The sequence below is a fragment of the Phyllobates terribilis genome, unplaced genomic scaffold (assembly GCF_046119375.1).
Source record: "Phyllobates terribilis strain yellow unplaced genomic scaffold, ASM4611937v1 Scaffold_49__1_contigs__length_9717188, whole genome shotgun sequence".
NCBI classification, from domain to species: Eukaryota; Metazoa; Chordata; class Amphibia; order Anura; family Dendrobatidae; genus Phyllobates; species Phyllobates terribilis.
Genome location: NW_027362809.1, coordinates 7,642,671 through 7,655,851, shown reverse-complemented (window position 1 = coordinate 7,655,851; position 13,181 = coordinate 7,642,671). Strand labels below are relative to the sequence as shown.

The 13,181-nt window shown below is 41.8% G+C and overlaps 2 protein-coding genes across 2 annotated transcripts in view; both read right to left on the bottom strand.

Annotated features, from left to right (window-relative positions):
• LOC141191652 (uncharacterized) overlaps nt 1–4,978 on the bottom strand; it is a 68,275-nt gene extending 63,297 nt beyond the window's left edge. The window contains exons 1-3 of the mRNA XM_073661593.1: nt 4,878–4,978; nt 4,697–4,794; nt 4,408–4,498 (exon numbers count right to left, since the gene is read on the bottom strand). Of these exons, the coding sequence (XP_073517694.1) occupies nt 4,408–4,498; nt 4,697–4,794; nt 4,878–4,962 (274 nt within the window). The 5' untranslated portion in view covers nt 4,963–4,978. The remainder of the gene's footprint in view (nt 1–4,407; nt 4,499–4,696; nt 4,795–4,877) is intronic.
• Nucleotides 4,979–5,039: 61 nt separating this feature from the next.
• LOC141191684 (oocyte zinc finger protein XlCOF29-like) lies at nt 5,040–12,678 on the bottom strand. The gene is made up of 3 exons (XM_073661626.1): nt 12,471–12,678; nt 5,394–5,544; nt 5,040–5,264 (listed from the first exon to the last, which is right to left on the bottom strand). The coding sequence occupies exons 2-3, from the start codon at nt 5,469–5,471 to the stop codon at nt 5,040–5,042; spliced, it is 303 nt and encodes a 100-aa protein (XP_073517727.1). The 5' UTR covers nt 5,472–5,544; nt 12,471–12,678.
• Between the last annotated feature and the right edge of the window lie 503 nt (nt 12,679–13,181).

The following is a 13,181-nucleotide window of genomic DNA, read 5'->3' as shown; positions in this document are numbered from 1 at the left end:
CACAGGTCAGTTTGAGTTCCTGAACTAGCAGTGCAGAGTATTGTCAGGCAGAAAGATAAGGACTGGAAGAAATGGTGTCACAGGGATCATCTACCTCAGCAAACCTTCCCCCCCTCCTCCATCTCACTGTGATGTTAAGAATGATGTGTTCATTAATGTGCCTTCGCATTAGAACTGTACTGTCCTGTACTACTGGGAAGACTGTGAACTGCTGTGCTGCTAAGGATACTGGACAGTTTGTCACTGGCGCCTGTTGCTCATAAGACTTAACTTGCACTGGCTGTGCGGCTTCTTATTAAATGCTATCTGAACCTAGTGGCGTGCGTGTAACATGTGGGTCTCCGTGTCAGTCCAGATCCATGTATAGGTGTTAACGCCTTTAATTTACAACCCAAGCCTGTTTTCACCTTCATTACTGGGCCAAATTTTACAATTCTGACAAGTGTCACTTTATGTGGTAAAATTTCTTCAATATGACTTTCGTTTATTTGTTAAAAAAATGGAAATTTGGCGTAAATTTTGAAAATGTTGCAATTTTCAAAGTTTTAATTTTTATGTCCTTAAATTATAGTTAATAAATAAAATTTCCCATATTTCCCACAGTTTGGGCGTGGCTGGGCTCAGAAGGGAAGGAGCGTCATTTGACTTTTTGAATGTAAAATTTGCTGAAATAATTTGTGATGCCATGTCACATTTGTAGAACCCCTGGTGTGCCTAAACAATGGAAACACCCCACAAGTGACACTATTCTGGAACCTAGAGCCCTCTGGAAACTTATCTAGATGTGTGGTGAACATCTTGAACCCCCAGGTTCTTCACAGAAGTTTATAATGTTAGGCTGTGAAAATATAGAAAATCACAATTTTCCCACAAAAAATGTCTTTCAGCCCCAAAGTTTGCATTTTTACAAGGGTAACAGGAAAAATTGCACCACGCAATTGGTTGTGCAATTTCTTCTGAGTACGCCGATGTCCAATATGTGGACAAAAATTACTGTTTGGGTGCACGGCAGGGCTTGGAAGTGAAGGACTGTCATTTGAGTTTTTGAACAGCGATACCACATTTATTTCACTTTTTGATGCAGGAGCATTGCTAAGCTTTACAAACTGTCAGCGCTGCACTGATAGACAAACTTGCTCTGAGCATGGTGTAACAAGTTTGCTAGTTCTGGTGACCGGAGTGTTGTCATGACGACATAGATTCACCATGGCAATGTAGCGTGGGCGCAGATCAGAGTGCAGAGGGGGCTCCCTTCCTCTGCCTGCCTTCTAAATGCTGCGATCGATGTCCATCGCAGCATTTAGGGAGTTAAAGTGCCGGGAGCGTTGCCCTAAGCTGACACCAGGCGGCGATCATGCGCGCACAGCTTCTGAGCTCGTAAAGTCGCCTGGACGTATTCATACGTTCAAGGTCAGTAACTACTTACCGACCTGGATGTATGGATACGTTCAAGGTCGAGAAGGTGTTAAAGGCTGATGACAGATCCCAGGGATCTGGAAAACGGAGAAGATAGCGCCAAGCCTGTTCGTGGTAGACATGTTTTGAGCTGCCAGGTGACCATGAACAGCGTCCCCACTACATTGTGTCTACAAACTATTCCAGCAAAATCTACATTCAAATAGCTAAATGTTGCTCCTTCCCGTCTTAACCTGCCATGTGCCCAGATAGTAGTGTACAACCATATATAGGGTATTGTCCGATTCAAGAGAAGTTGGAAAATAATTTGTAACCTCCATTTGTTTCTTATTATCTTTTGTGAAGAATTCGAAAGTTATCATAAAATGAAGGGACAAACATCAGATCTGAAAAATGGGCCCAGATAGGAACACAAAACTGGCAAGAGGAAGGGGTTAAATCAGTATTTTGGGCAGTAACTACTGAAGTAAAAAACTGAGTATAGACAATAACACATCTACTGAAATGATCAAACTCAACAGCCTTCATCAGTAATAAATGAGTAACTAGTGGTGAAACCTCTCTGGGCTAATTAGAGTATGGGGCTCGGTGGCACTTGGCAATCTAAACTATCGTAAGGGACAATATTTTCTATTAGATGAGTTTCAAGAAGAAATATTAGACGTTCAAAGAGAACTTTTTATAATAGTGCAGAGCTGAGGTGTCTTAAATTTAGCTTAGAGATACAGTGGGTACGGAAAGTATTCAGACGCTTTTAAAATTTTCACTCTTTGTTTCATTGCAGCCATTTGATAAATTCTAAAAAGTTCATTTTTTTTCTCATTGAAGTCCACTCTGCACCCCATCTTGACTGAAAAAAAAACAGAAATGTAGAAATTTTTGCAAATTTATTAAAAAAGAAAAACTGAAATATCACATGGTCATAATAAGTATTCAGACCCTTTGCTCAGTATTGAGTAGAAGCACCCTTTAGAGCTAGTACAGCCATGAGTCCTCGTGGGAATGATGCTACAAGTTTTTCACACCTGGATTTGGGGATCCTCTCCAGTTCTGTCAGGTTGGATGATGAACGTTGGTGGACATCCATTTTCAGGTCTCTCCAGAGATGCTCAATTGGGTTTAGGTCAGGGCTCTGGCTGGGCCAGTCAAGAATGGTCACAGAGTTGTTCTGAAGCCACTCCTTTGTTATTTTAGCTGTGTGCTTAGGGTCATTGTCTTGTTGGAAGGTGAACCTTCAGCCAAGTCTGAGGACTAGTGCACTGTAGAAGAGGTTTTCATCCAGGATATCTCTGTACTTAGCCGCATTCATGTTTCCTTCAATTGCAACCAGTCGTCCTGTCCCTGCAGCTGAAAAACACCCCCATAACATGATGCTGCCACCACCATGATTCACTGTTGGGATTGTATTGGGCAGGTGATGAGCAGGGCCTGGTTTTCTCCACATATACAGCTTAGAATTATCACCAAAAAGTTCTAGCTTCATCTCATCAGACCAGAGAATCTTATTTATCATAGCCTGGGAGTCCTTCACGTGTTTTTGAGCAAACTCTATTTGGGCTTTCATATGTCTTGCACTGAGGAGAGGCTTCCGTCGGGCCACTTTGCCATAAAGGCCCGACTGGTGGAGGACTGCAGTGATAGTTGACTTTGTGTAACTTTCTCGCATCTCCCTACTGCATCTCTGGAGCTCAGCCACAGTGATCTTGGGGTTCTTCTTTACCTCTCTCACCAAGGCTCTTCTCCAACGATTGCTCAGTTTGGCTGGACGGCCAGGTCTAGAAAGACTTCAGGTGGTCCCAAACTTCTTCCATTTAAGGATTATAGAGGCCACTGTGCTCTTAGGAACCTTAAGTAATGTAGAAATTCTTTTGTAACATTGGCCAGATCTGTGCCTTGCCACAATTCTGTCTCTGGACTCCTTGGGCAGTTCCTTTGAGCTCATGAATCTCATTTGGTCTGACATACACTGTGAGCTGTGAGGTCTTATATAGACAGGTGTGTGCCTTTCCAAATCAAGTCCTATCAGTTTAATTAAACACAGCTGGACTCCAATGAAGGAGTAGAACCATCTTAAGAAGGATCACAAGGAAATGGTCAGCATGTGACTTAAATATGAGTGTCTGAGCAAAGGGTCTGAATACTTATGACCATGTGATATTTCAGTTTTTCTTTTTCAATAAATTTGCAAAAAATTCTACATTTCTGTTTATTTTCAGTCAAGATGGGGTGCAGAGTGTACTTTAATGAGAAAAAAATGAACTTTTTAGAATTTACAAAATGGCTGCAATGAAACAAAGAGTGAAAAATTTAAAGAGGTCTGAATACTTTCCATACCCACTGTATATCATGGCATAGGTGTAATGTTTTTTGTATAGTTTATCGCCATCCTGTTTGAACTTAGTCGGTTTTAAAATAAATTGAAAAGTCAGAATATTATTGTGTTATTGTACAGAAATTCACACTTGGCCCTCACTGCACATTTAATGTTGTCGATCATAAAAGTGACGTTTGGCCAGAAAGACTGGACCTGGTCTTGTAGGGACCATATGAGCGCATTCAGCAGCACAGAAGGGAGAGAAGGTAGATTCATCCAATAAGATATCAGGGATCTAGGAAGGACCAGCATCATTACCCTCCGCTTTCTCTCACAGGCCCATCATAATATTTTTCTTCAAGTGATTTTTTAACTTGTCAGCACATTCTATGTACGCTGTCATTTGGCTTTGTAGTTTACAGATCTGGGCAGGTAACGGTCAGCGTCTCCTAATCCCAGGGGGTAGGTGGATCTTCCTGGTTTTAAGTTCTATAGAAAAGGGCTTTCAACGACTTAAGTCATTTGAACAGTTTTGGGTGGAGGAGAATGTTGTGGTCTAGCGGCAAAATTGTGATCACATGATTGTGATACAGACGGACTACACCACCGATAAAGCAGCCACAGCCGGTGACTGAGAAGAATCTGTGACTTCTCTGCATTTAGTGGTCACTACTCACCTGTGTAGTCATATGTAGGAATCTCCTCTTTACACCGCTCATCACCCCTCACATATGTCTCTGTAGTATTAATATGGGTCAGATCTTCACCCTGAAACAAATATTATAAAAGTCACAGACAGATGGAGAAGTCACATGTATGATCGGTTCTAATCCTGCCATCTCCACCGTTCTCATTACACAAGTATAAAACATATAATACTGGTGGATAAAACAAGACTGAACACAAGACCTTCACAGCCGTCTACACATCATAGGGGAGATCTCATGACACCTTCTCTCCATCTACCTGATGATCCTGAGGAACATTGGGATCTTCTTGTTTACAGTCCTGTGGAAGAAGAGGACGGGGACATCTGTCTGGTGTTGTCCTCTTACTGGATAGATCTGGAGGAAACACATACAGGGACGGAATTCATTCTTTACATACAGATAATTATAGGCCGTGTGTATTTAGTCCGGTCTATTACCTGGTGATGTGAGGGGCTGGGGAACCTCCATCATGACGTCCTTGTACACATCTTTGTGTCCTTCTAAATACTCCCACTCCTCCATGGAGAAATAGACAGTGACATTCTGACACCTTAAAGAAACCTGACACATACAATGATACCGTCATCCCCCCGATCCCTTCATAGCGTTACTGTATAATGTCCCAGCATTCCCAGCAGTGTCACCTCTCCAGTCAGCAGCTCAATCATCTTGTAGGTGAGTTCTAGGATCTTCTGGACATTGATGTCCTCATGTATCAGGGGGTGAGATGGAGGCCCTGTGATTGGGCTCAGGGTTCTTCCCCATCCCTCAGACACAGGGTCCTGACAGCGCTCACTAGAGGTCTTCTTCACTACTGTGTAATCCTGGTTATGGAGAGACACATTCATAAATCTCCCTGCAGACATTTCCAGAGTCCTCACCTCTCCAGTTCTGTCCATCTGTTATTCCCATAGATAAGAATGATGTAATGTGACGTCATCAGAACCTCTCACCTCTCCAGTAAGCCGGAAGAGGATCTCTAGGGTGAGGTGTATTATCTTCTCTGCCATCTTGTCTCTGTCCATATCCATTTTTGATGGGTAAATCTAGAAAATTCTCTTTAGATAGACGATGTCCACTGAGGGGATCCGATATTGTAGAGACCTGAATGAGAAGATGATGAGCCGATGTAACATCATAAAAATCCTGTGTAATAATACAATTACTGGAGACAATAAGGGAAATATATCAGGTGATAGAACGTGTAGATGTTGTATTCTCAACTCTTGTATGGACTGGAACAAAAGTTGAATTGCTGACTAAGACATCTCCTTCATGCATTTTTCAGTGTTTGTCATGCCCGAATTGTTTGAGGATTATTAACCCCTTCCCGACATGCGCCGTATATATACTGCTCTGCGGGAGCTGCATTCCCACAAAGAGCAGTATATATACGGCACAGTGATCACACAGGCTCACGCTGTGCGCCGCCGCGATCACATGCGGGTGTCAGCTCTATGTGACAGCTGACACCACGCAGCAATGCCTACGATTGATGCTAGCACCAACCGCGGGCATTTAACCCCTGTGATGCTACTGTCCATAGTGACAGTGACATTGCAGGGCATTGCAAATGGAGTGGGCTCCCTCTGTGCTTCCATCAGCACAATGCGATGCGATCATGTTGTGCTGATGGTCTCCATGATGACACCCGTCCCAAGATGGCCGTGGGATCCTTTAGGGTCTTCAGGGAAAGTGGCCTCTCAGCACCTGTCAGATGCTAATCTAATGCTCTGTAGTGCAGATGCATTGCAGACTATTAGATCAGCAATCTGTCACTTTGAAATTGATTCCCCATCCTGGAACAATGTAGAAAAAAAAGTTAATAAAAATTATAAAAATAGAAAAAGAAATGACAAAACAATGAACAAAAAAAAGAAAAAATATTAATCCAATAAATACATTTATTTATGTAAAAAAAATAAAAAAATAAATACACTTATTTGGTTTTGGCGCGTCTGGAACGACCCATCTTATAAAACTGTCCAACCAGTTAATCCCTTCAGTGAACACTATAAAAATAAAAATAAATAAATAAAAAACAAGGCAAAAAGCTATGCTTCATCATATTGTCGAGCAAAAAGTTCAATAAAACGCAATAATAAAGATGTAAAATAAAAATGGTACCACTGAAAAGGTCATCTTATCCCGCAAAAAAACAAGATTCCATACAGCTTCATCAGCGGAAAAATAAAAAAGTTACAACTCTCAGAATAAAGCAATGCAAAAATAATTATTTTTTATATAAAATAGTTTTTATTGTGTAAAAGAGCCAAAACATAAAAAAAAGATATAAGGTGGTATCGCTGTAATCGTAATGACCACATGAATAAAGCTGCCTTATCTATCTTACTACACGCAAAACGGCATAAAAAAAAAACAAAAAAACAATTCCTGAATTGCTGGTTTTTGTTCATTCTATCTAGAAAGCAATCAAAGAGGGTCATGTGCCTAAAAATGGTACCAACACAAATGTCAACTCGCCCCATAAAAAACAAGCCCTCAAATGACGCTGTCGGCTGAAATATGGAGAAATTATAGCTCTCAAAAGAATTATAGCTCTCAGAATATGGCAATACAATAACTAATTTTTGCAACAAAAAAAAGCAGTTCACATTTATCCTATGCTCTGTGCTGAGCACATACACTGGGGTTTCCACTCAGATCCGTCATTGTTATTAGAAATATAGGGGCTTCAACGTTACTAATAGCAAAAAGTCTCTGGAAAAGCACCATGGCTCCTCACCCCTCCAAAAGAAATCCAGGGAATTCAAAGTTCCCAAATACAAATGCAAAAATGTCCTCATCCTTTCTGAACTCCAGTGTGTCTAAACCACATTTAGAGTCCACATGTTTGGCATTTCTGTAGCAATGCGGGTCAGCCTAACTTACAGGTGCATGTCTCCAGAAGCATGAGCTGGACATAACGTACTGGTCACTGCAAGGTAATAGTCACTACAACGGCAGTGTGCAATTTTCACTCAGCAACATCCACTGCTGCTTGTTTCTGGAAAACACCCATGGAGTCAAAATCATCATTACACCTGTAGATAAGTTCCCAAAGGGGTATAAATTCTAAAATGGGGTAATTTGAAGGGGAATTATGCTCTTCTAGCACTTAGAGGCTCTGTATATGGAGTCTGCAAACTATTCTAAGAAAATATGCACTCCAGGAGGCAAATAGCGCTCCGTCCCTCCCAAGTCTCACCGTGTGGCTAAGCAGTACTGTACAGCCACATATGGCGTATTTCTACATTCTGCCGAAACTGTAAGATACATTTTGGTGACATTTTTACCCATTTACCAGTGTGAAAATGTAAAATCTGGGGCTAAAACAAAATTTTGGTGGTAAAAAGTTAAATTATTTTTTCTTTACTGCCTAATGGTATAAATGCTGTGACACACCTGTGGTGTCAATATGATCACTGCATCTTTAGATGTATTCATTGAGAGGTGTAGTTTGTAAAATGGGGTCACGTATGGGGGGGTTCTGCTGATCTGGCACCTCAGGGGTTATACCAGTGACATGGCACCCTCAAACCAGTCCAGCCAAATCTGAACTCCAGTATGGTGCTTCTTCCCTTCTGAGCTTTCCCCTGTGCATCAAAAATAGTTTTCGACCGCATATGGGGTGTCGGCGTACTCAGGAGAAATTTCACAATAAATTTTTGGGGTCCTTTTTCTTCTGCTATCTTTGTGAAAATAAAAAAGATTTGGGGCTAAAACAACATTTTTGTGGAAATTTTTTTTTTCTTTTTCACAGATCAACGTGGTAAAATTCTGTGAAGCACCTGTGGGTTCAAGGTGCTCACCACACATCTAGATAAATTCCTTGAGGGGTCTAGTTTCCAAATGGGGTCACTTGTTGTTTTTTTCCACTGTTTAGGCACATCAGGGGCTTTCCAAAAGCGACATGACACCTGTAGACCATTCCATCAAAATCTGCACTCCAAAACGTCACTCCTTCCTGAGCCCTGCAGTGCACCCAAACAGTAGTTTTCACCCATATATGGGGCATCTGCGTACTCAGGAAAAATTGCACAACAAATTTTGGGGTCCATTTTCACTTGTTACCCTTGTGAAAATGCAAAATTTGTGTCTAAAAAAACCATTTTTGCTGGAGAAATGTGATTTTTTTTTACAGCTCAACGTTCTGAACTTCTGTGAAGCACCTGGGGCTTCAAGGTGCTTACTACACATCTAGATAAATTCCCTGAGGCATCTAGTTTCTGTTAAACACCTATACAAAAAATGTAGTCCTAATTATGCACAAAAAAAACAAAAAAAGATATTAGACCCCTAAAATGTAACTTTTAATTAAATATTCTAAAAAGGACTCAACAATCCCCACATCAACAACCCATACACAAGGAATAACAGTGGTAAATCACAAACCAGCCAGGAGAGATTACGGGCTATTCCTGTCCCTATTTTTTCCCTAATTTTTCTCCCTTCCTGACAGAGGAGGTTGGCACTCTAATTTTTGTTCCGTGGCACCCCTGCTCCACATAGGTGTCCCTGATGTCCCTAGAAAATCACTATCTTCATAAGTAAGAAACCACAATTGTGAAAAAAGATAGAAGAAAGTGAACGTAAAGATTAAGAAGCAGACAATTCATTGCAAATATTCACTTAAAAAAACAAGTCTGTATGTTGTAGCAAAGATAACGGCACTGGGAAGTTTTAGAAGGCAAAATTTGTCTCAAAATAGTTGGATTGGTATATTCATATGTAAAATACAATAATCAAGTGTCATATTCCAGCATATAGTTAATAACAACAGCTGGTCTAGCTGACTCTGCTATGTATCAAACAAATTCCCAGAGGCAATGCCCACAAACTGGTACCACATATGCAACATTGCTTCAAGTCGTTCTGAGTCATCAGAGCAAGAATGTTATAAGGGCTGTTAGGCTGCGTGCCCACTATGCGTTTTTCAAGCGTTTTTGCCGCGGAATTTCCGCAGCGAAAACGCTTAAAAAACGCTTGGTAATACGTGCTCCATGGTCCCCAATGATAATCCACATGTGCTGTGCACATGCTGCGGAAATTTCCGCTGTGGATTATCATTGCGGAAAAATACGCAGCATGTCCATTAATTTTGCGGACACGCAGCGTAATCGCCGCCATTGACTTGCATTGGACCGCGTGACATTCGCATCACTGCATCTGTACATGCGGATATCATACGGTTCAATGTGGGGATGGAACTCAAGTCTGGAGAAGAGGAGACTCTCATCTAGACCTGGGTACCATAGAACCTGTTAAAAAAAGAATTTAAAATAAAAAATAAAATTATACTTCCCTTTCGATGTCGCCTGGTGTTTTCTCCCCTCCATCTGGTCTGCTGTATGGGTCGCGATGTTGTGAAGGACCTGCCATGACGTTATTGAGTCATGTGACCTGTTACATGACTCAATGACGTCACTGCAGGTCTTTCACACCACCGCAAGCCGCCCAAGACTCCAGACGCAGCGGAGAAAACACCGGGAGGACATCAGAAGGTAAATATAATCTTTATTTTTTTTTTTTTACCATTCTTATCCTTTTTTTTAACTATTACTTGGTCACACTATATAAATCCATGCCGGTTGCATAGATTTATATAGTGTGACCAAGTTGTCAAGCACTTTTCCAAGTGATGCTAAAATCGCTTGGAAAAGCGCTTGATAACCCGCATGCAGAAATGCATGCAAAAACGCTTGACAAACACTTCTACCTGGCGGGAAAAACGCATTTTAAAACTGCATGCGTTTTTCCTGCCAGTGAGAAGCGGAAAAAATATGCAGCATTTCAGCATCGTGGGCACCTAGCCTTACACACGTAAGCAAAAGGAATAACAAGCCCTAAGTGCGTTCAGCAGTCTGATATCATGTAGATAAATAGAAGATACACAGGGACTAGCACTTATCATAAATAGTACCTTATATCATGTCCCAGATGCATCAACAGTCTGATATAGTATAAATAAATAGGGAATAACACTTATCATTGGTGGTCCCTTATGTCATGTGATGTGTCAACGCATTTCTCCCTGGTAGTCACCAGGGTTCATTAGTGGACCTGGAGAGGGTATCAGTCTCTCTACCCAGACATTCAGTCAATGCTGCATGTGACATGCAATTTCCAAAATGGTGTCACTTGTGGGGGGTTTCCACTGTTTAGGCACATCAGGGGCTCTCCAAACATGACATGGCGTCCGCTAATTATTCCAGCAAATTTTGCATTCAAAAAGTCAAATGCCACTCCTTCTCCTCCAAGCTCTGCCATGGGCCCAAACAGTAGTTTTCCTCCACATATTTGGTATATGTGTACTCAGGAGAAATTGCACAACAAATTTTATGGTTCAATTTCTCCTGTTACCCTTGTGAAAATGCAAAATTTGTGGCTAAAAAATATTTTTGTGGGAAAAATGTATTTTTTTATCTTCATGGCTGACATCTGTGAAGCACCTGAGGATTCAAGTTGCTTACCACACATCTATACAAGTTCCATGAGAGGTCTAGTTTCCAGAATGGTGCCATTTGTGGGGATTTCCACTGTTTAGGCACATCAGGGGCTTTCCAAACACGACATGATGTCCGCTAATTATTCAAGCAAATTCTACATTCAAAAAGTGAAATGTCGCTCCTTCCTTTCCGTGCCCAAACAGTGGTATTCCCCCACATATGGGATCTCAGCTTACTCAGGAGAAATTGCACAAAAAAAAATTGGGGTCCATTTTCTCCAGTTACCCTTCTGAAAGTAAAAAAAAAATGGGTCTAAATAAAAATTTGTGTGAAAAAAAAGCTAAATGGTTATGTTTTCCTTCCACATTCCATTAATTCCCATGAAGAAACCTCAAGGGTTAATACATTTCTTGAATGTGGTTTGGAACACCTTGAGGGGTGCAGTTTTTAGAATGGTGTCACTTTTGGGTATTTTCTGTCATACAGATCCCTCAAAGTCACTTCAAATGTGATGTGGACCCTAAAAAAATGGTTTTGTAAATTTTGTTTTAAAGTGAGAAATCGCTGGTCAACTTTTAACCCTTATAACTTCCTAACAAAAAACTCAGGAGAAATTGCACAACATATTGTATGATGCAAATTCTTCTGTTACTTTAGTGAAAATGCAAAGCTAAAAAAAAAATTTGTGTGGAAAAATGTGATTTATTTATTTTCATGGCTCAATGTTATATACTTCTGTAAAGCACCTGGGGGTTCAAGGCGCTCACCACACATCTAGATAAGTTCCCTGACTTATCTAGATGTGTGGTGAGCACCTTGAAACACCAGGTGCTTCACAGAAAAAAAAAAAAAAAATCACATTTTTCCCACAAGAATATTTTTTAGTCCCAAATTTTACATTTTCACAAGGGTAACAGAGAAAATGGACCCCAAAATTTGTTGCTCAATTTCTCCTGAGTACACAGATATTCCATATGTGGTTGAAAACTACTTCTGAGGCATAGTGCAAATCTCAGAAGGGCAGAAATGCCATATTTGGACTGGTTTGAGGGTGTCACATTGGTAGAGCACCTGAGGTACCAGAATAGCCGAGCCCCCATAAGTGACCCCTTTCACAAACGCATCGAGTTGTGCAGATGGAATCACAGAGGGAGCCCACTTAGTCTGCGATGCCCTGCGATGTCGCTGTCACTATTGACAGCGTCATCACAGGGGTTAAACGCCCGCGATCGGTGCTAGCACCGATCATGAGTGGTGCTGCGGGTTGTCAGCTCTCACACAGAGCTGACACATGCATGCGATTGCGGTGGCGCCCAGAGTGAGCCCACACAATCACTGCGCCGAACATATACTGCTCTTTGCGGGAACGCAATTCCCGCAGAGAAGTATGTATATGGCGCATGTCAGGAAGGGGTTAAGGGCATACATATTAAAAGTTTGAAAATTGCTACATTTTCACCAATTTCACAAATAAACGCAAGTCATATCAAAGAAATTTTACCACTATCATAAAGTAAAATATATAATGAAAAAACAGTTTCAGAATCAGGGGGATCCGTTGAAGCGTTCCAGAGTTATTACCTCATAAATTGCCACTGATCAGAATTAAAAAAATTGACCTGGTCAGGAAGGTGAAAACAGGCTTTGGGGTGAAGGGACACCAGTGGATATTGCTGTTTACTTCACCTGCTACAATTCTGGTGATTTACTCGGTAAAATGGACGTTGGACAAGCGTCATGATCAGTTACAATCAGACTGAAGGAACATCGCTCCTCTACTCGGCTCTATGAGTCTAGGATGAAATCCACTGCTTCTGTGGCACCCCAGGGGTCTGGTTTCCACAGTAACAAGCAATGTTATGTCTGAGAGCAGGTGGGAGGTCTCTTGGTCAGGGATCCTATGCATGCCACACTTCCTGCCCAGTCCTGGGAGGGGAAGAACTTCCCCTGTATAAACCTGGGGCTGAGGCAGGGTTAGAGAGTTCAGAGGGAGAGTTGAGCCAGGAGGGCTGACAGGGAGCTGTGGCTCCGGCTGGGCCCAGCTCCTGGGCCATGCCAGAAGTAGAGAAGAGAAGCAGCATAGGAAGAAACATCAGGAGCTCTGTGGGAGCAGTGTTACAAGGAGTCAGGGGCTGGCAGCTGCAGAGCTCGCCCTGACTGAGAAGATTTCTTACCGGACCCGGAGTCCGAGGCTGTGGGGACTAACTCCTACCCAGCAGCAGAATCCGTCAGGCAGGGGATTTCAGGTCCTCTGGCCAAGAAACCCGAAGGCACGGTCACACGCATGGGACC

What these genes read in the sequence shown, in the direction of transcription:
- LOC141191684 (XM_073661626.1), bottom strand. Translation starts at nt 5,471, where the DNA reads ATGGATATGGACAGAGACAAGATGGCAGAGAAGATAATACACCTCACC. An exon ending in TCTTCCGGCTTACTGGAGAG is followed by an intron (nt 5,265 to 5,393) that starts GTGAGAGGTTCT and finishes CTCCATAACCAG; the next exon opens with GATTACACAGTAGTGAAGAA.